The following is a 25,310-nucleotide window of genomic DNA, read 5'->3' on the forward strand; positions in this document are numbered from 1 at the left end:
CGGGGCGCGGCGACAGTCCCGTTGGCTGTAGGGCGATCCTGTAGGGCGATCCGGGTGGTCAGACGCTGGTGGGGCCCAGGGGGCGCACAGGGGGCCCCGACCCGATCTATGGGGCTCATGTGATAATAATGTATCCGTGTTACCGCATCAGTTATAATGAACGTGCCACAGTGCACGTGCTTGTCATGGGCCCGCGCGCGTGTCTGGGGTATTCGGATCCCCGTTTCTCGATTTCCCTGTGAACCTGGAACTGCTCTATTTCTAAAGTCTATGGAGCCAAGGAAAACAGCAGGCTTGGGCCGAGGGCGGGGCGCGCCGTGGGCACCTGTGCACCTGCCCGAGCCCCGGGACCCGGGCGGACGCCGAGTCGACGGGCCTGGGTCCGGGGTCGGGCATCGCCGGCTCCCAAGGAGACTGGGGTTTTCAGGGACCGCAATGTCGGCAAAGCGGGGTCTCCATGTGTTGGTATTTGGCGGGCTTGGGGGAGCTCACGAACGGGCTCCCCGTCTACACACGCGTCTGCACCGAGGAAGCGGCGACGGCACGGCCGGGGCGCGCCGGGCGGGGGAGGCGCCCGGGAGGCCCCGGCCCCGCGCCCCGGGCCGCCTGCACCTGCGCCGGCACCTGCACCTGCGCCCGCACGTGCGCCGCCCGCCGGCCGCCCGGGACCGCGCTCGCCGCCGGAGCAGCTGCCGGGGGAGCGGGGCGGGGCGGGGCTCCGGGGCCCGCGGGCAGGGCCGGAGGCCGCGCGGCGAGGGGCCGAGGGCGCCCCGCCGACCCGCAGGCCCCGCGCCCCGCGCCCGCGCGACATCGCGCGCAGCCCGGCGGCCGGAAGTCCGGGGGCGTGTCCCGACGGCGGCCCGCCCCGCCAGAGGGCCAATCAGCGCCCGAGCTTCATTAATAGTGAGCGCGCCGGCCCCGCCTCCGCCCCTCGCGGCGCCGCCCGCCCGCGCAGACCCGGAGCGCGGCCGCGGACGAAGATGGCGACCGCCATGTACTTGGAGCACTACCTGGACAGTAAGCGCCCCTCGCGGCCCTCGGGCCCGGCGCCCGCGCCCCGAGCCCCCCCGCCAGCCGCGCCCCGCGGGCACCAGGCGCCGCGCGCGGACCCCGAGGGCGCGCGGGGGGGCAGGGGCGGGCCGGCGGCGGCGAGGGCGGCGGGGGCGCGCGCGGGCGGGGCGGGGCCGCGAGGAGGTGCGCGCGGGGGGCGCGGCGCGGGGTCCCACCGTCACGGCCGCGCCAATTCCAGGTGCGTCACGGAGGGGCGGGGCCGGCGGGCGCGGGGCGGGGCTCGCGTGACCAGGCCCCGCCCCCGCCCCGGCCCAGGCCCCGCCCCCGGCCGCAGCGGCCGCCCCGCCCTCTCCGCCCTCCGCCGTCCCGGCCCCGCCCGGCTCCCGGCCCCGCCCCGCCCTTCCCGGCCTCCTCCGCTGGCCCGGCCCCGCCCCCGCGGCGCGGTCCGGGGCAGGTGGTCGAGCCCCGCCCCCCTCGGACGCGGGGCCGGGCCTGGGGGCTCGGGGTCGGGGTCGGGGACTCCGGCCCGGGGACTTGGGGGCGACCGTGGTGCGCGGAAGCCCCCGGGGTGCGCCTGTGCCGCGCGGCGTGGGGAGGGCGCTTGCGGGGCTGGGCCGGGTGTCACCGGGCGGGGAGGCTCAGCGCGGGCGGACCTGGGGGTCCCTGCGGGCGTCCTGCGCCCGCCGCAGTCGTGCAGCTCGGCCTGGAGCCGCCGGACAGCTCCTGCGCGGATGGGTTCCTCCCTGGCCTCGCGAGGGCGGTGCAGGCCGCAGCGGCCAAGGAGCCCGTCGGGTCACGCCCTGGTCCCTGCCGGCCCGGCCCTGGCTGGGGTCGGCCCCGGGGTGGGGCGGGCCGGGTGCGCTGCAGCGCTGTACTGCTCGGGGAGGACGTGGAGTACAGACAGGGCCGTCGGTCATCGGTACCGGCCGCTCGGGACCCGCTCCTGCAGCCGCGGACAGGACAGGGAGGGAGCCCCTGCCCCCAGGGTGGTCGCCCAGCCCAACCCGAGCCCGGAGGGGACGCGCCCGTGTCACCGCGACAGAAGCGCTGCGCTGAGCTGTCTGCGGGGAGCACTGGGGCTTGCCCGGCCCTGTCGGTACCTGCCCCCCAGGTGATTCCATCCTGCACGGGGCACCTGTGCCGAGGCTCAGACTGGAGGTGCGGCTTGATCTTTGAGCGCCTGCTGTGTGCCGTGAAAGTAGCCTCGAGCCTCATTTTCCTGGAACTTAACTTTCAAAGGAGGCAAACTGATTTTTTTAATCACAGCAGATTAAGCTCCATGAAGGAGCCCAGCAGGTTGTGAGAGAGCCGAGGTGGCACTGTCCCACAGAGCCCAGGGTAGGACAGAACAGGGAGGTCTGCGCCCAGCCTGGAGGCGCCTCGTGGAGGGACTTTGTGCCGTTCTCCCGGTGAGCTGGGCACCTTTAAGCGGTAGCCTTGGAAAACTAGATTTTGCTCTATAATGATTGATGGCAACTGGGGACAGTAGAGGGGGTTGGCCCCGCGCACAGGAGCCCAGGTCGCGCCCATCAAGGCTACGCAGGCGGGCTGGGAGGTTGGCCTGGAGCAGGAGAAGGGCAGTGCAGTGGGCAAAACAGGGCAGGGAGAGGTCCTCCAGGGTGCGGTCCAGCCTGGTCTGTTTCACTGGAAATTAATTAACCTTGAGCAAATGAGAAGTTCAGTGCCTGGAGCAGAGCAGCCCCACTGCAGTGCCCAGCTGCTGCGTGGCCACCGCCCACTGTGTTGCGTAGCTTAGAGAGACCATGTCCGACCAGGCATGGAGTCTGCCACACGGCACTGCCTGTGCCACCCCATGCAGCGGGTGTCAGGCTCAAGCGGGGCAAAGACCCAACAGACCCCAGGATTTTGCTGGGGTATCGAGAGGGGAGGACTGGCTGGGAGTGTGGGGTGGAAGAGTCACATGGGTCACCTTCCCTGCTTCTGCTTGCAGCTCTCGGGTAAGTCCTCTCACGTTTCCAGCTCTGACAGCCCCTCAAGCCTGTCGGTCTCACCAGTATCGTACTCATCATCCACAAAATATACGTTAATCCTTCTGTTCCCTGAATCCTAGCAGAAACAGAAAATGAAGTCAGATTATTATTTGTTGACTTTATATGTAAAGTCTGCAAGGCGGCTTTTGTCCCGCTACTGACAAGTACACGTCTCTTTGTTTCAGGCATTGAGAACCTTCCGTGTGAACTTCAGAGGAACTTCCAGCTTATGCGAGAGCTGGACCAGAGGACAGAAGGTAGGTGCAGGCCTTGTAGCGCAGCCCCTGGTAGGCTCTGACAGCTGGGGAGAGTTGGCACCAGGATATTGGGGGTGGCCCTGGTCTTCCAGGGCAGTGGGGCTGGAGCCTGGCCTTCGGCATTGGGCATTGTGTAGCGTCTAATGGGGAGTGCTGACACTTTAAAATTAGACTTCATTTCTTAGGTTTTAGCACATCTCCCTGTAGCATCTTTACGACCATCATCCGTTCCTCATTACTTTCTCTTCCTTTTATTTTTATTTATTTATTTAGTTTTAAAGAGTTATTTATTTGTTTATGATAGACATAGAGAGAGGCAGAGACACAGGAGGAGGGAGAAGCAGGCTCCATGCAAGGAGCCTGATGCGGGACTCGATCCCGGGACTCCAGGATCGCGCCCTGGGCCAAAGGCAGGCGCTAAACTGCTGAGCCACCTAGGGATCCCCCTTTCCCTTCCTTTTAAAAGGTTTTCTGGTTTGGAACTACATACAGATAGTTTAAACAGAGAGCACTTTGCGACCTCCTGGTATTTAGCTCTCGGTTTCTAAACATCCTATTTTTTTTTTTAATTTTTATTTATTTTTTTATTTATTTATGATAGTCACAGAGAGAGAGAGAGAGAGAGAGAGGGGGGCAGAGACACAGGCAGAGGGAGAAGCAGGCTCCATGCACCGGGAGCCCGATGTGGGATTCGATCCCGGGTCTCCAGGATCACACCCTGGGCCAAAGGCAGGCGCCAAACCGCTGCGCCACCCAGGGATCCCTAAACATCCTATTTTTGCTGCTGTTTCTTACTTTGTTTCCCTTTTGCTTTGGGCTTTTTTCTGTTATCGTGGAACATGAAGGTTTGCTTCCCGCCTCCTCCCGCCCCTCCTGGTATTGTGGCTTAGAATCTGAATCTGCGGTAGATCAGGGATGGTGTTTCCTTTGTTATTTTTTTTTTTTTAATTTTATTTATTCATGATAGAGAGAGAGAGGCAGAGACAACAGGCAGAGGGAGAAGCAGGCTCCCTGTGGGGAGCCCAATGTGGGACTCGATCCCAGGACCCCGGGGTCATGCCCTAGGCCAAAGGCAGAGGCTCACTGCTGAGCCACCCGGGCATCCCAGGGATGGAGTTTCCTTCAGGACTCCGTGGATGTGGTTTGCAGCTGGGACGCATCACGGGCTATGCTGATGTGACCTCTCTTGAATACCTGTATTTTTCTCGGAGTTCATAATCGCTTTGTTTTCCACATTCTGTACACGTTCCACATTTTCATTGTGTCTGCTGCACAGGTTATCTGCCCGTTCCAGGTTTGCTCTCTACACTCAGACCTTTCTCCTGGAGACTCCAGTCTTGTGGGTCTTGTCTGAGCTGGTTGTTTCTCAGGCTGTGGCACAGGCCCTGCCTCTGCTCATCTTTGGTGCAGGACCCCGATTCCTGTGTTGTAAACATCCTTTCTCTTGATGTGCTCCCTTGTCTTATTGGATCCTTTTTTCCAGTAGTTTCCTGAAAAAAGGGTACATGGGAAAGTAGCTTTCTTAAGATCCTGTACGTGTGAAAACATGCTTGTCCTGGTCTCCTCCTGGATGAACAGTTTAGCTGGGTATAGAATTCCAGATTGACCGTCATCTTCCTTCCACATGTGGAAGGCACTGCCAGATTCTGTGATGCCCGGGAGAAATCAGATGGTGTTTGGATTTCTCATCCTTTATATATGGGAGATCTTTCTCTCCTGTTTAGCAGCTTCTGGGCTGCTCTTTGTCCCCGTGGCTTCATGTATCATGGTGATGTGCTTGGTTATGAGTGATTTTCCAGTCATTGTGCCTGGCACATGTTTTGTAAGATCAGAATAGCTGTGGTTTCTGAGTAGCAAACACAGAGAATTCTTTTGTTATGCAATACAGTGTTTCCGTGTTTCCGTTCAGGAGTAAGCATGTATGTTTATAAATTGCCTAACAAAAATCTGACTTTGGGGGATCCCTGGGTGGCGCAGCGGTTTAGCGCCTGCCTTTGGCCCAGGGCATGATCCTGGAGACCGGGAATTGAGTCCCACGTCGGGCTCCCGGTGCATGGAGCCTGCTTCTCCCTCTGCCTGTGTCTCTGCCTCTCTCTCTCTCTCTGTGTGACTATCATAAATAAATAAAAATTAAAAAAAAAAAAAATCTGACTTTGCAAACTTCTCCCTAGACGGAGGATGGAGCCTGTGGTGCCTGGGGCCCTCTGTGACCCTCCCCCGGGCACTTCCACCCTGAGTTTCCACCTGCAACACATGTTCTCACCTCCCTAAACCAGAGAGTTCACAGTTGTATGTGTCCGCCCTTAGTATCAATGGAATCTCAGAGCATGTTGTCCTTTGTGTCTTGCTTTTCTGTCTCAGTGCCACCTTTTATGGGATTAATCCACATTGCTATGTATAATAGTAGTTGTGTTGCTTGGTGCTGGGTAGTGTTTTGCTGTGTGAATGGACCACAGCTTCTTGGTGTGTTTTACGGTAGATTGCTCATTTGGCTCATTTCATGGTCTCTGCACTTATGAACGTGTTTCCATATGTATCCTAAATCTAGGGTGTGTACTTAAAAGCCGGGTTGTTGTAGCTAAGGTGAGCATGAAATTTGTTATTCAAACAGGGACCATTGGGAGTTGGAGAGGTCACAATGCTTACTCTCTGACTGCAGTTATACTCCGCAACATCCTGGGTTGTGCGATGGCTGTGCCACCATGCTCCCACCAGTGGTGTTTCAGAGTTCAGTCAGCCCCTTCTTTGCTGCAACTTGGCATTGTTGAGCTTCACTTGTTATCGTGGAATCTCTTACAGGGATTAGCTTTTCCCTCATTTCTCTATCAGATAAGAAGGCAGAGATCGACATCCTCGCTGCAGAGTATATATCTACTGTGAAGACGCTTTCTCCAGACCAGCGCGTGGAGCACCTGCAGAAGATCCAGAGTGCCTACAGCAAGTGTAAGGAGTACAGTGATGATAAGGTGCAGCTGGCCATGCAGACCTATGAGATGGTGAGGAGGTAGGGGGCTGGGGGGCCGGGGGACAGCTGAGGGCCCGGGCTCCTCCCTGTCACGCGGGAAGGGACCAGCTGCTCAGAAATGGTGTATTTGAAGTGGAGGGGGTTAGGCTTTGATAGAGGGATGCTTCTGGAGGAAGCAGGCATTGGGGTGTCTTATATAATTTTAAACTTTATTTATTTATTCATGAGAGACACACAGAGAGAGTCAGGCTCCCTCTGGGGAGCCCGATGTTTCATCCCAGGACCCCAGGATCATGCCCTGAGCTGAAGACAGATGCTCAACTGCTGAACCACCCAGGCATCCCTTTTAGGAGTTTTCTTAATTAAAAACCCAGTTAAAGGGCAAGAAAGGGCTTCCTGGTTGATTTCCAGTGTGTTTGTGATTCTTGAGGTGTCTTGCTCTCATTTTTAAGTAAGACTTGTGAGCATCCTTTTGCACAGGTGGATAAACACATTCGAAGGCTGGATGCAGACCTGGCACGCTTCGAAGCGGATCTGAAGGACAAGATGGAGGGCAGTGACTTTGAAAGCTCTGGAGGACGAGGTTTAAAAAGTAAATCTGTTAATTTTTCTTTATTTTGATACTGTCATCTATGGAGTTTTGAAGAATTTTGGTGATGAATATGTTAGGAATATTCGGTAAATATATTTGAGTGACTTTCATCCTGCATTAGAATGTGAAGAGAATTGGGGTGAAGAGAATTGGGATGTTTGTTGTCTTTCAGAAGGTCGAGCTCAGAAAGAAAAAAGGGGCTCTCGGGGTCGTGGCAGGAGGACCTCAGAGGAAGATACTCCAAAGAAAAAGAAGCATAAAGGAGGGTGAGAGGCTCTTTTCTTTGTCTCTTTCTCCCCAAAGATCACTTAGCATTAGTATTTCCGTAGCATCTAGAAACACCAGTGGCAGCTAACAGCGAGGAAGTGGCTCCTGCATGCCTGCGGTGGGTGTAGTTCTGCGTGCTTTCCCAGTGCCGGTTCCAGCTCCCCAGGGCTCCCAGGGAGAGGGACCCGCCCCAGGTGCGGAGGAGCTGGCTTTGCCCTGGGCGGTCTGATTCCACAATCCACGCCTTAGCCACTGTGTGTCCTGCCTTTTAAGCGACACTGTATTTATTGACAGTTCAGGCTAAGCCATGCTTTAGTAGCTAAATAGATAGCTATTCATTGTTTTATGTATAAATATATATTTTGGATATATTTGTTACCAAGTTGCATGACTGCATTTATTAAATATTTGTGTCATTTACCTTGAACTTCAGAATATTTCATTTAAAGCTTTCTCCTACCTGCTACCCCCACCCCCAAACTCTTGTGTCTCTTCATGGAAGTAATTTTTATTTTTTTCAGAAGTGATTTTTAGAGTACAGAGAAAACAGTAAGCACCCGGTGGCTTCTGTGGAAGGTGGTTTTGACGGGGAGATCTGAGAGTCAGTTTATTTTATTTTGTTTTGTTTTAATTTTATTATTTTATTTATACTTTATTTTAGTTTTGTTTGTTCATGGGAGAGAGAGAGAGAGAGAGAGCGCGCGCGAGAGAGAGGGGCAGAGACACAGGCAGAAGGAAAAGCAGGCTCCATCCCAGGACCCCAGGGTCATGCCCTGAGCCAAAGGCAGACACTCAACTGCTGAGCCCCCTAGGCGTCTCACAGTCAGTTCTTGACAAAAAAGGGGAGTTTTGGTTCTTAAGCCTGGTGTTTAAACTTTTAAGAGAAACCCCAAATGCCAGCTTGCAGTGTACAAATGCAGAACAGACTTGTAGTTTAATGAATTGCTCTGCGGCACATCCTCGTCTGTCATTGACTGCAGCCAGAAGCACTTCATGTGCCCTGTTGGAATCACAACCTCCTTCCTCTGCCCCAAGTAAACATGACCCAGACTATGTCCTATTTCCATTCTTTGACGTTTAGTCCCCAACATGTGCATGTCTTGACACTGTAGTTGAATCTTGCTCTTTCTCTTTTTATCTTTAAATTTAACTTTATTAAGGAATAATTCACATACCATAAAATCTTATTTTAAGTTTATGGTTTAATGCTGTATTCAGTTTTTTTTTTTTTTTAAGTTATAGGACTATTCAGCCTTTCTGTTTCTTCTTGAGTCAGTTTTGGTAATCTGTGTCTTTCAAGGAATTGGTAGTTTTATATAAGTCAGATTTATTGATATCAAGTTCTTCATGATATTACGTGATTGTCTTTCTGTTGAAGGATCTGTACTGATGATTCCTCTTTTTAGACCTGATGTTGATAATTTGTCTTCTCTCATCTTGATCTTTACAGAGAATTAGAGTTTGGTTTTATTGGTTTTTATATTTTTTCTCTTATGTTTTTCTCTTTCACTGATTTCTGCTCATTTATTTTTAGGGGGGAGGGACAGAGGGCAAGGGAGAGAGAATCTTTTTTTTTTTAAATTTTTTTTTACAGATTTTACTTATTCATGAGAGAAACAGAGAGAGAGAGAGGCAGAGACACAGGCAGAGGGAGAAGCAGGCTCCATGCAGGGAGCCTGATGTGGGACTCGATCCCGGGTCTCCAGGATCATCCCCTGAGCTGAAGGCGATGCTCAACCCCTGAGCCACCCAGGGATCCCTGGAGAGAGAATCTTAAGCAGGCTCCACGCCCAGTGCAGAGCCCAATACCGGGCTCAATCTTGTGACTCTGAGATTGTGATGTGAGCTGAAATCAAGTGTCAGATGCTTAACTGACTAAACCACCCAGGCGCCCCTATTACTGCTCATTTTATTTTTTCCTTCCCACTGCTTGAATTTATTTTGCTTTTCTTTTTCTGCCTTTTAGGGAAGTAGCTTAGATCGATGATTTTCATACTTTACTTTTTTTTTTGGTATAAGTATTTAAAGCTATAAATTTTCTTCTAATGTTGAATCTAATTACTATTTTAGCATATCCCACAAATTTGGATATGCGGTATTTTTATTTTTGTTCCATTCAAAATCTTTTAAAATTTCCTTGGTGATTTTCTTGGACTCATAGCTTATATAGATGTATGTTCTCAGCTTCTGGATAATTTGGGATTTTCCAGATAACTTTTCAGATTTCAATTTTTAAATTAATTCTGCTATGATCAGAGAACATCATGTAATAAATATTCTCTGAAATTGAATAGACATGTGTTATGGTTTATGGTCCTGTCTTTTTGTATGTTCTCTATACCCTTGAAAAGAATGTCATGTTTTGCTGCTTTTGGTGGAGTGTTCTGCAGGTGTCAGTCAGACAGCTTGGTTGGTAGTTTTGTTGATCTTCTGTGTCCTTACTTGTATTCTGTTTACTTGATTCATAAATTACTAAGGGAAGAGTGTTGAAATCTCCAACTCTAACTATGGATTTGTCTATTTTTCCTTTCTGTCAGTTTTTGCTTTACGCATTTAAAAGCTCTGTTATTTGTTGATACATACACATTTAGGGTTTTCTAAAAATACCTTGACACCTTCATTGTTACGAAATTTTTTCTTTTATTTATTCCTTATAATGGTCTTTGTTTGGAAGTCTACTTGGTCTGATATACGATAGTCACTCCAGTTGTCTTGTGAGTTTTTGCATGTGTATCTTTTTCCTGTTTCATTCTTCTACTTTCAACATATTTATGTGTTTGTATTTAGAGTGGGTTTCTTGAGGTCAGCAAAATTGAGTCTTGCTTTTTTATCTAATCTGACAGTCTCTGCCCTTTCACTGCAATATTTAGAGTACTCAGATATAGCATAATTACTGAATATGATTGGATTTGAATTTATCCTCTTGCTGTGAGTTGCCTGTGTCATCGTGTCATCTCTTAGTGTCTTCTTTTAGATTAATCAAGTATTTTTTGGAATTTTTTTTTTTTATATTCCATTTTTAAAGACTGTTCATTAACTTAACACAGTGGACTTCAAATAATATTATGTTACTTTATGTTTAATGTAAGAACCGGCCACAAGTATTTTTTTTTTTTAAGATTTTTATTTATTTGTTCATGAGAGACACACACACAGAGAGAGAGAGAGAGAGGCAGAGACACAGGCAGAGGGAGAAGCAGGCTCCATGCCAGGGAGCCCGACGTGGGACTCGATCCCAGGCCTCCAGGATCACACCCTGGGCTGAAGGTGGTGCTAAACCGCTGAGCCACCCGGGCTGCCCCACAAGTATTTTTCTTCTTGTCCTTTGGTGCTCTTGTCAGAAGTCTTAATTCTACACATAATATAAGCCTCACAACATATTGTAATTATTTTAAGTCTAAATCATTTATTATATTAAACAGATTTTCAAACATGAGGAGTTTTATTGTCACTCCACATACGTACCATTTCCACTGCTTTTATTTCTTTATGTAGATGCAGATTTCCATCCGGTGCCATTTCTCTCCTGCCTAAAGAACTTCCTTTAAAATTGTTTTACATTGCACATCTCCTCATGGTGATGAATTTTCTCAAAACTTATTCTCTGAAAATGTCCATTTTATCTCCTTTTTTGAAGGGTATTTTTTTTCTTTTAAGATTTTATTTATTTATTCACAAGAGACACAGAGAGAGAGACAGAGACATAGACAGAAGGAGAAGCAGACTCCACACAAAGAGCCCAATGTGGGACTCGATCCCAGGACACCACGATCACGATCTGGGCCGAAGGCAGGCACTAAACCACTGAGCCACCCAGGGATCCCTTGAAGGGTATTTTTGTTGGATATAGAATTTTAGGTTGACTTTTTTCTCCCAGCACTAAAAATGTTGTCGTGTTGTCTTCCATCTTGAATTGATTCTGATGAGAAATTAGTGATAAGAACTTACCTTTGATTTTTTTCTATATAAGTGGCTTTATTTATTTTTGTTGCTTCTGAGATTTCCATTCAGCAATTTGACTTTTAACAACTTAATTGTAATTTGTCCTGGTGTGTATTTTTTGTGTGTATTTTGCTTGGAGCTCATTAAGCCTTTTGGAGTGTTAGTTTGTTGTTTGTATCAAACTTGGAGAATTTTCCGGGCACCTGGGTGGCTCAGTGGTTGAGCGTCTGCCTTTGACTTGGGTCATGACCCCAGGGTCCTGGGATCGAGTCCTCCACCGGGCTCCCCACAGGGAGCCTGCTTCTCCCTCTGCCTGTGTCTCTGCCTCTCTCTCTGTATCTCTTGTGATTTAAAAAAAAAAAAAAAAAAAAAAAGAACATTTTCAGACATTTTTCAAATAGTTTTTATTTTGCTCTCTTTTTTATCTTTTTTATGGGGGTCCAGTTTTTTTTTTTTTTTTTTTTTTTAAGATTTTATTTATTCATTCACAGGAGATACAGAGACATAGTCAGAGACAGGAGAAGCAGGCTCCATGCAGAGAGCCCGATGTGGTACTTGATCCCAGGACCCCAGGATCACGCCCTGAGCTAAAGGCAGGTGCTCAACTGCTGAGCCACCCAGGCATCCCTGGGACTCCAATTACATGTATGTTAGCTTGCTATTTTCCCAAAGTTCACTGAGGCTGTGCTCATTTTTTTGGTCAGTGGTTTTCTTTCTGTGTTTCTGTTTGGATAGTTTCTATTACTTTATTTCCAAGTCTTTTTTCTTTGTAGTTTTCTTTAGTGAATATTCCACATAAGAGATTCTCTTGTAAGGAAGTTCTATCTATCTATCTATCTAATTTTACTTTCTACTTATATTACATTTATATATATATTTTTTGAAATATTTTATTTATTCATGAGAGACCCAGAGAGGCAGAGGGAGAAGCAGGGGATCCTGATATGGGACTTGATCCCAGGACCCCAGGATTACTATCTGAGCCAAAGGCAGACACTCAACCCCTGAGCCACCCAGAGCCCACATTTTTATTTTTTTTATGTCTTTGAACATAAATGTTTATAGTAGCTTTTGAAAGATCATCTTTTCTGAATCTATTTATTTCCAAGTATGTGTCTTTCTTTCTTAAAAAAACCATTTATTAAGGTATGGTTGACATGGAAAAAGCTTTACATATTTAACATACACAGTTTGAATAGTTTGGCGGGTCTGTTTCTACTGGCTGATTTTTCTCATGGTTTAAGTCATATTTTCTTGCTTCTTCACATATCTAGTAATTTTTTTTGGATGTTAGTCATTATGAATGTTATATTGTTGACTATCTGGATTTGTTGTCTTCATTTAACGGATGTTGATTTTTTTTTTTTTAAGATTTTTATTTATTTATTCATGAGAGACACAGCAAGAGAGGCAGAGACATAGGCAGAGGGAAAAGCAGGCTCCATGCAGGGAGCCCAGTGCAGGACTTGATCCCAGGATTCCAGGATCACACCCTGAGCCAAAGGCAGATGCTTAACTGCTGAGCCACCCAGGCATCCGAACTTTTTTTATTTTCTAATTTTTGTTCAGTACTTTAGTTATCCGTGGATCAATTTGATATTTTGGAGGTCCCCCCTACCTTTTTTTAAAAAAAATATTTTATTTATTTATTCATGAGAGAGACACACATACACACAGGCAGAGACACAGGCAGAGGGAGAAGCAGGCTCCATGCAGGGAGCCCGATGTGGGACTCGATCCCAGGACACCAGGATCACGTCCTGGGCCAAAGGTAGGCGCCCAACTGCTGAGCCACCCAGGGACACTCCCCCACACACCTTTTAGGATTTTTTATTTGAGAGAGAGGGAACACAAGCAGGGAGGAAGAGCAGAGGGAAAGGGAGAAGCAGACCCCCTGCTGAGCAGGGACCCTGATGTGATGCGGGACTGGATCCTAAGACCCTGAGATCGTGATCTGAGCCGAAGGCAGTCGCTTAACTGACTGAGCCACTCAGGTGTCCTCGCAGGCTTGTTTTTAACCTTTGTAAAAAAAAAGTTTTTTCTAAGAGGGCGTGATAGTGAATATTTTTGGCTTGGAAGAGGCCATAATGTCTTTGTTGTGACCACTCAATTCTGTTTTTTTTTTTTTTTTTTAAATCAAAAACATCCACAGAAAATATGTAGCTGTGTGATGTATGATGTGGCTGTTTCAATAAAACTTCATTTACAGGGATCCCTGGGTGGCGCAGCGGTTTAGCGCCTGCCTTTGGCCCAGGGCGCGATCCTGGAGACCCGGGATTGAATCCCACGTCGGGCTCCCGGTGCATGGAGCCTGCTTCTCCCTCTGCCTATCTCTCTGCCTCTCTCTCTCTCTCTCTCTCTCTCTCTGTGACTATCATAAATAAATTTAAAAGAAAAATTAAAAAAAAAAAACTTTATTTACAGAAACATCCAGTTAGGGGCCCTGAGTGGTTGAGTTGGTTAAGTGTCTGCCTTTGGCTCAGGTCATGATCTCAGGGTCCTGGTATCCAGCCCCATGTCAGGTTCCCGGCTCAGTGGGAAGTCTGCTTCTCCCTCTTCCTTTGCCCCTCCTCCTCGCTTGTGTTCTCTCTCCCTCTCTCAAATGAATAAAAGTTTTTTTTTTTTGTTTTTTTTTAAAAAAAAAAAACATCCAGTTAACTGCAGGCTGTATCGTGCCAACCCCTAGGTTAGGGTAGCCTTTCTCTAAGGTTAGTTAAGTTGTACTGTTACGGTGTAACCCACGGTGTAACCCTTCTGGGTTCTCCTCGGGACACCTTTTGAACTGATTGAGGCCTCGCCATGCTGGCCAGGTGGAGCGGAAATGTTATGGCATGTGCATGTGAGCTGTGGCAGTTCGCTCCTAGCTCCCCTGCATTCTCTGCCTGGACTCATGGGTTCTCACCCTGTGCACAGCTTAGTTTTTGTGAAAACCTCAAAGGGATGCCTTTGCAGATTTTTGGAGCACATCCACTTTACCTTCTTCCTTTCTGGCACCTTGCCACCAGATTCCAGAAGCCTCTCTCTCCTGGAACTTGAGGCCTTTCCCTCATTTCTGGACACCCGTGGTGTGTCTGGTGTTCCTGCTGGTGACCTGGAGCGTGGGAAGCTGAGGTGATGGCAGGGCCCACTTTGTTTACCTTCTCTGAGGGTGGCAGTCCTGCCGCCTGCCGCCTCTTCCAACGTCTGGGAACAGCTGCGCCACGTGCTGTGTCGTTTTCTGGTTGGTTCACAGCGGGAGGGCCAGTCGTGCCTGTTGTGCTGTGTGGTCAGAAGTGAGTATTTTTTTCTTTTCTCTTTTAGATAAGCTCCATAAATCCTTCATGTGTGAGTTTTTCTCCATCCCTTTCTTTTTCCACAACTTTCCTTTTGAAGAACCTGGACTGTTTTGTCTCCTAGCGTTTCCCAGACTTTTTTTTTTTTAAATTCTTTTTTTTTTTTTTTTTTTAATTTATTTATGATAGTCACAGAGAGAGAGAGAGAGAGAGGCAGAGACACAGGCAGAGGGAGAAGCAGGCTCCATGCACCGGGAGCCTGACGTGGGATTCGATCCCGGGTCTCCAGGATCGCGCCCTGGGCCAAAGGCAGGCACCAAACCACTGCGCCACCCAGGGATCCCCCCAGACTTTTGATTTTGTTGACGAGATGGGAAACCTGGCGAGTACATCTTTACTAAACACGTGCGTGGCGCGCTTCCTTGTTTCCTCGGGGGATTTGCTTGATCTCTGACTGGAGACACCTGGTCCCGTGGGTGCACCTGCTAGAGCTGGTTGGCGAGGTGTTGGCCGCGGGGCCGCGGGACCTGCTGTGCACAGGGCTGCTGGGCCCGTGCCGTGGTGGCCACTGGGAGCAGTTACACAGGGAGGAGACCGATGGTGTGGTGCTTCGTATGTTGTCGTTTTCTGTTCTAGATTATCCACTGGATTCCTTTTTTTGTAGATTTTAGTTCCTTTCTGAAAAGGGCCTATATTTGCATTCATCTTACTCGTATTTTTCCTGCAACAGCTACTTAAAGCTCGCGTCTGCGGATTTTCACTGCAGGTCATTGCTGCCTCTGCTCCTGCTAGCCAGCCTCTCGGGGTTTTAGCCAGGTTTTCCTGCTCCTTTCTCGTCCTATAGCTTTTAGCATCTCAGTTTGGAGGTAAGAGGAACACACGGGGTGAGCTCCCTGCCCAGGAGGCATTTATTTTGCTTTTGGTCCAGGCAAACTGCAGCAGGGAGGCTGGGGGCCCTGTTCCCGGGCCCAGTCCCTTCTGCGTCAAAGGCCCTCCCCAGTTCCTGATGAGAACGCACGGTTTCTTTTTCTTCCCGGAAGGCGGCCTGTGTGGCTGGTCAGTGCTCTGGTGGCGCTTGGCTTTCCTTTCTCGTGTCCTGCCTGCACAGTTTCTCGGTTGGCGCAGGTCAGGAGGAGGAGGCTGGCTAGGCCGGAGGCAGGCCGCCTCCCCGAGAACACGGCAAGGACCCGTGCTCAGCCTCTGCAGCCTCCAAACAGCCCCCGGGTTCAGTGGATGGGCTGTGGGGTCGCTGCTGCCCTGGTGTCTGTGGCCATGCTGGCTCGGGGTGGCCCCGAGAGGGCCGCTGGCCCTCGGCTAAGCCCAGGCGTGGCTACGGGCCCCCCTCGGCAGTCGCACATCTGGCCCTTGTCGTCCACAGCTCTCCAGTGTCTTTAAAATGTGGTCTTAACAGCTGACGGGGCTTGTGTTCCTGACTTGGCGCAGGAGGTTCTAGTCGGCCCGCCCCTCGCTGATGAGACCCCAAAGGCCCGGTAGTTTCTGGAGACAGCAGGCGGCCTCATTGGCCTCGTCAGCAGGGCTTCGCCTGCAGGGAAGGCGGCCCGGCTCTCGGTGGGGTTGGAGCCTCCCGGAGGCGCGTGCCCCAGGCCGTGCCTCAGGCTGCCCAGTGACCCGCACGGCTTGTCGCCGGCTACGTGCCCACGCTGAGGCGGCCGGGCACGCGGCTCTCCCGGACGCAGCCGGGCCGGGGTGCGCGTCGCTGACCGCTGTCTGACGGCCCTGAGGAGGTGGATGGCTCGGCCGCTGCTTCCCCAGCCTTCCTGTCGGGCTGGCCGCGGCTGAGAAGGGGGATGTCGGGGGGGATGTTTGCAGAGCACCTCGGCAGGTCGGGCCGGACCTGGCCCTTCTGCGCGGTGCCCCCGAGCGGCAGTGCTGTCACTGCCTGTCGTACGGATGCTGGCACAGGCCAGACGGGCTCGCTGATGTGAGGGGAGCGTGAAGGCGCGGGGCCTGCCCGGACGTCCGGTTCCAGCTTGTGCTTGGGAATCACATCGGGAGTTTGAGGCACGGGTGGCCCCTGGCACTGCTCAGGGTGAGGGATGCCCGGTGTCCGGGGAACTCGGCCTGCGCCCCGTAGGGCCGGAGCGTGGTGGCCAGGGCAGTGGACGTGGGGGCTGCAACCTGCCAGGCAAGCGGGGAAGGCCTTCCTGGGACCTCCTGGGCCCCCTTCCACACTCTGCCCCAGAGCGCCCCAGGGGAGACTGGAGAAGTGCCCGAGGGCCACCCTGAGGCCTCCCTGCGGTGGGCTGGTGCCTTGAGCCCGGGGACGGGCGCTCAGGTCAGGTGTCAGCTCGCGGTGTGAACATTGTGTGAAGCTTCGCGAGCGGAGCCCGCAGAGCGGCTGAAGCGTGGTCGGCACCCGGAGGGCGCGCACCTGCGTGCATCTGTGGGGGACCCCGCGGCAGGTTGGTTGATCGTCCAGGTGAGTCCCAGGGAGGAGAGCCCCCGATGGGCAGGATGCGGGCCAGCGGGGGCGAGATGCACTCTCCGTAGGTTTGGCAGAAAACGGAGCAAACCCCGTCGTAGGCCGGAGGGGAGCCCGCGGCCTGCGAGTGTGCGGATGGAGCAGCGTACGTCTGTGATGCGGGCAGATTTCAGATAAAAAGAGCAAGTCCTGTGTGTTCCCAGAGACGAGAGCAGCTCGCCTGTAGAGGCAAGAGGCTCCCCCAGAATCTGGGGCCTTCAGGGGCATTGCTTAGTCCAGTGGGCAACACTCACCCCGGGCAGAGGGTGCTCCCACAGAGGACAGCTGGGGGGTACCCTGGGGGGCAGTGTGGAGTGGAGGGGTGCCCCACGGGGCCGGCGGCCTGGTGGCGTGTGGCTGAGCCTGGGCGTCTGATGGCGGGGAGACAGTGTTTCTAGACGGGCCGCATGGGAGAAGCAGGCTTGTCACTGGCGTGATGGTTGCGGCTGTCACCGGCGTGATGGTTGCGGCCTGCTGGGTTTCTTAGCCTCCCCTCCAAGTTCTCGGCGTGAACCCGGTGTGTTTCCCCATAGTTGTGTTTGGAATTACACGTGTGCTCTTGGTTCTGGAGGGTGAGGTAGGGAGGGTTTCCTTTCTTGGCTGATTGGAGCACAGTGTCGACGTTCCCCTGCAGCTGGCTCCTGAATCATGGAAGAGTGACGCCACAGCCCTGCCCGCTGTGACACGGCGAACACCGTGCGCCCTCCCACCTGCTTGGCTGCAGGGCTGGGGGCAGCCCACATGGAGGGAGGCATGGGCTGGGCCGCGGGTTAGTGACCTAGGGGTCTGTGGGGAGGGGACAGCAACAGGCCCACGTCACGGGGAGGGCGGGGTGACGGCATGTGGTCAGAAGTGGCCCACTGGCAGGTGGGCGGCTGGGGAGTGGGAGGGGGCTTCCAGGACGAACAGCTCCAGGAATGGGGCAGGTATCTGGTGGCTTCCAGGTCTTGGGGTGCAGGTGCGTGAGCACGTATACTGGGTATGCGACCAGACCAGCTTGGGTTGGGGTCCAGGGTTCTCAAGTGTCGTCCCCTGGCAGCTGGTGAGGGGTCTGTGGCTGCCCCGGGGGACAGGGCCCCTGAGACGCTGGGGGGGCGGGCCTGGGGGAGTGGGCGTGGAGCCGCGGGAGTAGGTCCTGTCCAGAGGGAGGGACGAGATGGGAATGGGTTCCTGTCCCCAGAGTGGGACCAAACCCCAGTGCCGCGTGGTGAGTGCTTCCCATCCACCCTCTGGGGTGCCTCTGGGGTGCCTCTGCACCGCATCTTGTTGTACCCCCCCCACCCCCTGCTGCTCACAGCTGTGGTTTCCCTGCAGGTCAGAGTTCACCGACACCATCCTGTCTGTACATCCCTCTGATGTGCTGGACATGCCTGTGGACCCAAATGAGCCCACCTACTGCCTGTGCCACCAGGTGTCCTACGGGGAGATGATAGGCTGTGACAACCCGGACGTGAGTGTGGGCACTGGGCACAGGCCTGGGTTGAGGCACTGCCCCCGCGGGGACGGGGTGGGGTGTGTTGCCGTCCACGTCCGTCCTCACTGCGGCTCTCCCCTCTGCCCTGCAGTGTCCTATTGAGTGGTTTCACTTCGCCTGTGTGGATCTGACCACAAAACCCAAAGGAAAATGGTGAGTATGGGGCGCTGCGCTTCCTGCCTGCAGGGTGTCCTGCGCGCTGGTCCCTTCAGGCCTGGGCTGCGGCCTCGGGCACTGCGGGTGCAGCACTCCTGGTTCCTGGGGCTGAGCCCGTGGAGGGGCATCTGCTGCCCACCTCACCTGCGTGCAGCCTCTTATGATGCTAGCCTTATTCTTCTAGAGAACCGCTGTTCTGACTCCTCCTATTGAGGCAGCGATACTCTTAAATAGAAGCGTGAGATGAGGAGCTCTTTTCTCTGGAGAAATTTTGGGAAAAGGTGAAGAGCATGAGCATTAGGACAAGTCCACACCTGGGCACAGGCCGGGGACCTGCTGCGGGGCTTCTGCGTAGTTGGTGTGCAGAGCACTTGAGCACCTTCTGTTCCTGAGCCTTGGATTCAGTGGCAGTAGCAGGTTTTGTGTTTTCTTGAGATTTTGTTTAAATAAAAACCAGGTTTTATTTTCCTGTGGTTAAGATGGACATACGTCCTGAAATGAAATCTCGGGAATTTGGTTTTCCGTGTTTGCATGTGCGTGTGGACGGAGGAGATGAGAAACCCCTGGAGGACAGTCCGTGGGTGACGGCAGAGGGGGCGCTCACGGGTCCGGCAGCCACATGTGGTCCTGACACTGGGTCACCTCTGGGAGTCCGGGCAGTGATGGGACGCGCCCCTGACAGTGCCCTGCAGCTGGGTCCGGGCACCTGAGCGGGGGGCTGCTGGCCCAGCCGGGGGCAGGTGTGGCTTGTGGTGGGGCACAAGGCGGGGAGATTTGACTTGAGTTTGGACATGGGTTTGGGCTGTTTGTGGAACTCCTGGGCGGAAGAGTCGGTAGGCGACAGAAAGTCATTTTGTTCTTGGGAGGGCCGTGTAGATGGGGTCCACCCACCGTGGGCCAGGAGCGGGGCAGGACCAGCAGGGCCGGGGAAGCCAGGGAGGCCCCACCCCTGCTATCTAACTCCGTGTTTCTCTGGGGTCTTTCTAGAAACACAGTGTGTCAGGCTTCTTCCCTGTTAAGTAAGATTCCAGCTCTGACATGTTCTTGCGGCATGAGCCTGCATGTGAGCATGTGCGCTGGGGGAGCTTTGCTTCCTCCGGGCAGCGGCGGCGCGCTCAGTGCTCGCTCACTGGCACGGACCAGACGCGGAGCGGCGGCCGGGGCCTGGGTGGGCGCCGTCACGTGCGCATCAGCTGCCTCCGGGCCTCCTGCATCGGGAGCTAGGAGGGCGGAGCTGGAGGGCAGCTGGAACGTACCCTAGGGTCACTGCCAGCTGCCAGGGTCCGGGAGTGCCTGAGACGCTGACCCCGCTTGCCCCGGGCCACCAGGGAGCACTTGCCGACCATGCGGTCTCCGGGGCTCCTGCTGGCCGGCCTCCGGGCTCGGGCGCCAGCACCTCTGGTCTGCCGGCGCCACTGTGGGTGCGGCCTGGCCTCCACTTCCATCGCTGGCGACCGCGTGAGCACACAGGGGACCAAGTAACTTGATCGCGAGGAGCGTTCATGCATAGGAACAGTGTCGCTCATTGATGGTCAGCTCAGAACATGTGCTGGTGAGGGGGACTTGCTGGGGGTTCCCCTGGGGGCTCCCAACGGGAGGGCCGTGTGCAGTGCGCGCTGTCCCCTGGCACGGTCACGGGCCCCCCAGGGCGCCCGGGCAGGTGGGCCGGGGCGTCTGCGCACACACGGCTGCTCACTGTTCCTCTCTCCCCAGGTTCTGTCCACGCTGCGTTCAGGAGAGGAGGAAGAAGAAATAAGGCTGGTGCTCAGAGCAGAAGAGCGAGTTAACGTATTCCGTCTTCGTGTTGCAATATTTTCTCTTCGTTTTAAAACTACCTTGTTTCAAACAATATTTAAAAACTCAGTGGCCAGTTGTAATTCTGGATGCTTCCTAAAACAAACAAGAATCGTCTGAGCCCTGTTTGCACGAGGAGCGATCTCCCGGGGACTTGCCGCAGTGACTTCACCCTTCAGACTTTGTACAGGCCCCGCGCCGAGCGTGGCAGGCACGCCGAGCTGCCCCTCCGCAGCCGGGGCGAGGGCGTCCTGGGGCTGCCCCCCGGCTCCCCCATGCGCACATCTGTCCCCGCGAGGCCTTGCTGGAGGGCATCTTCCGCGTCCGAGCTCTGCGCCCGCCGGAGCCTGCGGCCTGCCCGGGAGGACGGGCGCTCCCTGGGGGAGGGGGCTCCGCTCCACTGTGCACTGCCTTTTCCGTCCGGACTCCCAGTTCCCTCCGTGAGGGTTTTACCTTCTGGAGTAAACGGCTCTTCAGTAGCCCCCCCGGGCGGTCATTGCCGTGACCCGCCCGCAGGAGCCGTGTGACAGCCGGCTGATGCTCCGTTTCTCTGGGAATTCCCCACGTTTTTACTGTGAAGATGAAATTATCGTAATAGCATGAAGATAGTGGGTCTGTGTGTACGTGAAGTGCGTCCAGTCCAGTAAGAGCTGATTTTAAACCTGTCCTGTCACACACCGCTCAGCAGCTTGTGTCCACGGGGACGACAATTATGTGATGCGATTTGTGAATTTCTCGTGCCACGGCAGTTCTGGAATGAAGCTAGGAAACCACAGTGTGTTTTGTTTAATATGCATTCACTGAATCAATTTTGAACCGTGTTTTAGGTAATAGTTGGGGGACATCGCATACATTTGGTGTGTTGAGATCCATTTGTGATGGTGCGTAGCGGGACTCCTGGGAGCGTTCCGGACTCTCAGACCCTCAGCCTACATGTAGAGGAGTCCAGGGAGTCCCGAGGAACGAGGGAAACCTGTTTCTGTTCTCAAGCCAGGAAGAGAAGTCCAGGAGGTAGGGTGGCGATGCAGAATTTCCCAATGAAGAGGAACCTGGTCCCTTTCTGAGGAGGCCTCTGGAACGCGCCTCCAGTGGTCTGCTTCCCCGCACGCTTCTCCTGTTCTCTGATGTTTCTCCGGGCACAGGGGCGCCTGGGGGCTGCATCCTGGATGGGCCGCCCCTCGCCGACCAGCTCCTGTCGGTCAAGGACAGCTGGGACATTACCTGGGGCGGCAGAGGGCGGCGGGGGCCTGGCTGGTGCCTGCGCCTGTTTGTTGGCGGGTCAGCCTGCGCCAGCAGCTGTGCCGTCCTGCTGTCCTTCCCGAGCGCGCCAGGAGCAGGCCTTGCCTCCAGGTGGCGGCAGGGGAGTCGGTTCGGAGAGGGCAGCCCTTTCTGTCGCGGGCCTGACGCCTTCCTGCCGTGCAGAGAGAAGGGCCGGGGGCCCGGAGGAGCGCCGGCCGCCACCAGCACCTCGGTCTCACTGCCACTGAAAACCAGGCTCGTTTGTACTTAGTAACTTAGCTCTTTGTTAACACAGGTGTTTAAAGATTGTGGGGAATAAATTGAGGAAAAGTGTTTTCTTCACTCTCTTACCAGTTTTTGTGGAGAGCACAGCAATACACGGTTTGCGATGCTTCTTGGGAGGCCCGCTTGATGCTGCCCTGCATCTTCAACACCTCCCAGCACAGCTGGTGACTGAGGAGGTGCGGGGCATGGGCGGGCTCGGGCAGCACCTGGCTTCCAGGCCTCGCTCCTTGGCAGGGACGGGCGGCATCCCCGCGGAGCCTGTGTTCTTCCGTGACCGTGTAACAGCCCAGGGGCCCACCTTTCCTTTTCAGGTTTCTGTGCCTACCTGTTTCTAGCGTTTACTTTGTCGGTAAAGTCGTGCTTTGGAGAGGGCACGGCGCGGGCCGAGTAGGAAGATCCTTTCCCTGTGAGGCCGTTTGGGCTGCGGCGCCGACCAGCTGCCCTCCCTGCCTGTGGATGCTGTCTGCAAGTCAGAGCGACACGCGGGGACGGCTGCTTGCTTGGGAAAGATGTCCTGCCCCCGGCCTAGCTCTAGCCCCGCAGGGATGGCTGGCGCCACGCACGGGGTGCTCCCTGAGACCCGGCCGCCTGCGTCCGGGGGTGATTCCCACCCGCCCCCGTCTGCCTGCCAGGCACCAGGTGTGCCCCGGGCGGCTGCAGAGCCCTGTTCCTTGGGTAGAGGGGGGTCCGGGCTGGCCCCAGAGGTCCCCCTTGCAGCCATAGCTGAGCCGAGGGTGTGGGCCCTCGTTGGCTGCCGGGTTTACCTGTAGGGAAGGAGCGCCTTGCGCAGGGGGCTCGGCGTGTTCCTGTTCTCCGTGCTAGGGTAGCGGTCGGCGGTTTGACGGAGAGCCTCTCGCTTCCTGTAGGAGAACACATGCTGCACTTAGAAAAGTAGTTCAACTGATCCCCCACGTCCCTGGCTGTGCTGGTGGAGCTGCTGGTGGGGTGCAGACCCTGAGCCAAGGCCCATGAGACTGTCCTCACGGTGCAGCCTGGGGTCCCCGGGCAGGCGGGCGTGAGAGGAGACTGGCCGTGACCACAGGAACCTGGTGGCTTCTGGTCCGCGCAGGGCAGCAGCCGCGCGAGACACAGCCGTGCGCGCAGTAATGGAGGGGTTTGCTGGCGTGCGTGGGGACGATGGCCAGGTACACTCCGGGCCCATCGCAGGGGCCACGTGGCCCTCTGCCTCCTGTTCTGGAGCTGGGGGCCCTTGGCAGGGACGGCTTCGAGCCAGAGCGCTGTCCGAAGAGCACCTTCCTCGTGTGGCCATAGCCACAGTTTGGACCCTTACCGTGCGCCTTGGACATGGAAGGTTTTCCTCAATTGTTAGTGAGCCGTGACTGGTCCTTGTTCCCTGTGCTAAGAGGAGTTTCAGAAACAGGAAGTCTAAGAAAAATGTTCTCATTAGGAGAGAGTTCTATGAAGTTTCTTTCTTTCTACAAATGTATTTTGTGGTGTTCATTTTTACCACATTTCATCCAAAAAGATAATGCAGCTTTAACACGAATGTTACATTTTATTTTCAAGGAATTATCTATGTTCCCTTTGTAAAGGAAAGATACTATTGTAAATCTTTTTATTAAATAATGTAAAGATGTATATCTGTATTTTTGGATCACCTTATAGATTATGGATATATTGTTTAATAAATAAAGTATTTTTTGGAACAAACGTTTGAGAATGAAATGTTCTGGGACACGATAAAACGTCAGCGCTGTGGCCAGAGGCGTTAAGTACCGCCTGCGCGGGCGTGCAGCAAGTGAGAGCAGGGCGGCCTGGGCAGGACCCTGGCCTCTGCGAGCTTGGGGCCCCCGGTGGCCTGAGCTGCACCGTGGCGTCAGGAGCTCACAGGAAATGTCAGGGGAGAGCACTTGGGGTTGTTTTATAGACATTAGGTGCCTTCCCTGGAACAGAAGGTGTGCCCTCCGGGGTCTGACTAGGCATCAGACCTTTGGAGCCAAATAGTCCTTAGGACATTTTTCCTTGAGGAGTGCTAACGGTCAGGGTCCTAAAGCCCAACGTGGTCACCACAATCGAGGGGCCCAGCATCTCACCTGTTTTCCAGTTGAAAACCAATTCACAGACCCAGCATCCTCGCTGGAGGGAGGGCCTGCACATCCACGGAGTCCCAACCTTGGCACTCCAGGGGTACCTGCAGCCGTTTGTTGGGGTGACTGCCCAGGAAACACCACCGGTGTAATCTTCACTGGTTCTGAGGGCTTACCAAGTCCCAGAGGTCCGCGGTGCCCCTGGACTACTCGTCCAGGAGGGCCGACCATGATCAAGTGCCAGGTAATGCTTGTCAGTGTGCGGCCACAGGTCCCCCGTCTGAATGTGCCATTGAAACAGGCATGACAACTGGCAGGATGCCCACATGGACTCCACGCTGACCTGTGGGGCAGGGGCTGATAAGGTAGGAGGGCCAGGTAGGAGTCTGGAACATCCTCTCCCTTGCCAGGATGGCAATCCAAAGGCAAAGTGCATCCCCGATGGGAAGATACAGTGGTGAAGTACTTAGCACACGTGAACAGGAGGGGGGCAGGTTGTGAGGGTGTAGCGTGATGACCCCGGTGACACACCTGCAAGAGCAATGCGCACACCTTGGCACACGGCAGGCAGTCACTGACGTGGCAAGTGGTGGTTCTCTCTGCCAATCTGCAAGACTGCTAGGATCTGTTTGTTCTGTTTGGCAAAGTCCGCAGGGCGCCTCCGCGGTCGGCCTCCGCCCCTGGCCCAGGCGTCTTCGCTATCTCACCCCCAGAGCGGCCTCCCCGGCTGCCTCGCTGTTTGCGTCCGTAACTGGACGAGCCCGACAGGCTCCAGAGATGCCTCAGCAGCACGGCTGGGAGCCGGGGGGCCGAGATGAGCCAGGTGCTGCACCAGGAAAGCAGAAACTGGGTTAGTTAGGGTAACAGCTTAAGGGAGAGCGCTGGCTGGAAAGGCGGGGGCTCTGAGGTGGTGATGGTCGCAGGAAGCCCCGCAAGGTGGGGAGCAGGTGTTGCCGAGCTCAGGGAAGGGGGGGTCCTGTGGAGCTGGGACCCACCCCGCCGGGACCTCCAGGCCGTCCTGCGGCGGCTCCCCCGAGGGCATGTGATGAGGCTGGGAGCCATTCCTGGGGTGATGCTCCAGGAACACCCATCGGGTCCTGCCTTTGTCTTCCTCAGGGCCCTGGGCCCTGCAGGCCCCACAGACCACAGGTCAAAGGGCACGCCTCTGCCTCCCGCCTGGGAGTGGGGTCCCGGGCCTGGACCTTAGCTCAGGCGGCGGCTGACCTCGCGGGTCTGCGGCCCAGCCTGTGCTGCGTGCGCTCCCCGCCGGGCTGTCTGCCCTGTGGTGGGGCAGGGGCAGGGCAGGGCAGGGCAGGGCAGGGCAGGGCAGGGCAGGGGGGGGCCTTGGGCGGGGAGGAGCCAGAGGCCCCTGGGGAGCCGAGTTCCGGGGATAAGCCCTGGAGCAGGCGAGGAAAGGGGCAGTCAGAGCGGCCACGGCAGGGCCGGCCCTTGGGGGCGCGGGAGAGCGGGCGCGGGGGGCCGGCTGGGGGGCGCCCCTGCGGCCTGCAGGGCTGGGGGCGGGGCGGGGCGGGGGC

At 54.6% G+C, this 25,310-nt stretch overlaps 1 protein-coding gene and 1 long non-coding RNA gene across 5 annotated transcripts; one reads left to right on the forward strand and one right to left on the reverse strand.

Moving 5' to 3' along the window:
- The first annotated feature begins 901 nt into the window (after positions 1-901).
- On the forward strand, positions 902-23,398 carry ING5 (inhibitor of growth family member 5). 3 transcript variants are annotated; one of them, XM_072797083.1, is made up of 8 exons: positions 902-1,017; positions 3,188-3,259; positions 6,089-6,255; positions 6,705-6,816; positions 6,989-7,082; positions 18,094-18,229; positions 18,345-18,406; positions 20,123-23,398. In XM_072797083.1, exons 1-8 carry the CDS (start codon positions 981-983, stop codon positions 20,163-20,165), a joined length of 723 nt encoding a protein of 240 aa, XP_072653184.1. In that variant the 5' UTR covers positions 902-980; the 3' UTR covers positions 20,166-23,398. The 3 variants fall into 3 exon arrangements, with proteins under 3 accessions (XP_072653184.1, XP_072653185.1, XP_072653187.1); XM_072797084.1 differs by lacking the exon at positions 20,123-23,398 and adding an exon at positions 18,594-20,005; XM_072797086.1 differs by lacking the exon at positions 902-1,017 and adding an exon at positions 1,866-2,420.
- LOC140616365 (uncharacterized) lies at positions 21,457-25,031 on the reverse strand. 2 transcript variants are annotated; one of them, XR_012016883.1, is made up of 5 exons: positions 24,328-25,031; positions 23,782-24,118; positions 23,019-23,086; positions 22,492-22,587; positions 21,457-22,190 (listed from the first exon to the last, which is right to left on the reverse strand). It is a non-coding gene; the product is annotated as an uncharacterized lncRNA (long non-coding RNA). The 2 variants fall into 2 exon arrangements; XR_012016882.1 differs by having other exon boundaries at positions 24,307-25,031.
- Between the last annotated feature and the right edge of the window lie 279 nt (positions 25,032-25,310).

Source organism: Canis lupus, chromosome 24 (assembly GCF_048164855.1).
Source record: "Canis lupus baileyi chromosome 24, mCanLup2.hap1, whole genome shotgun sequence".
NCBI lineage: Eukaryota > Metazoa > Chordata > Mammalia > Carnivora > Canidae > Canis > Canis lupus.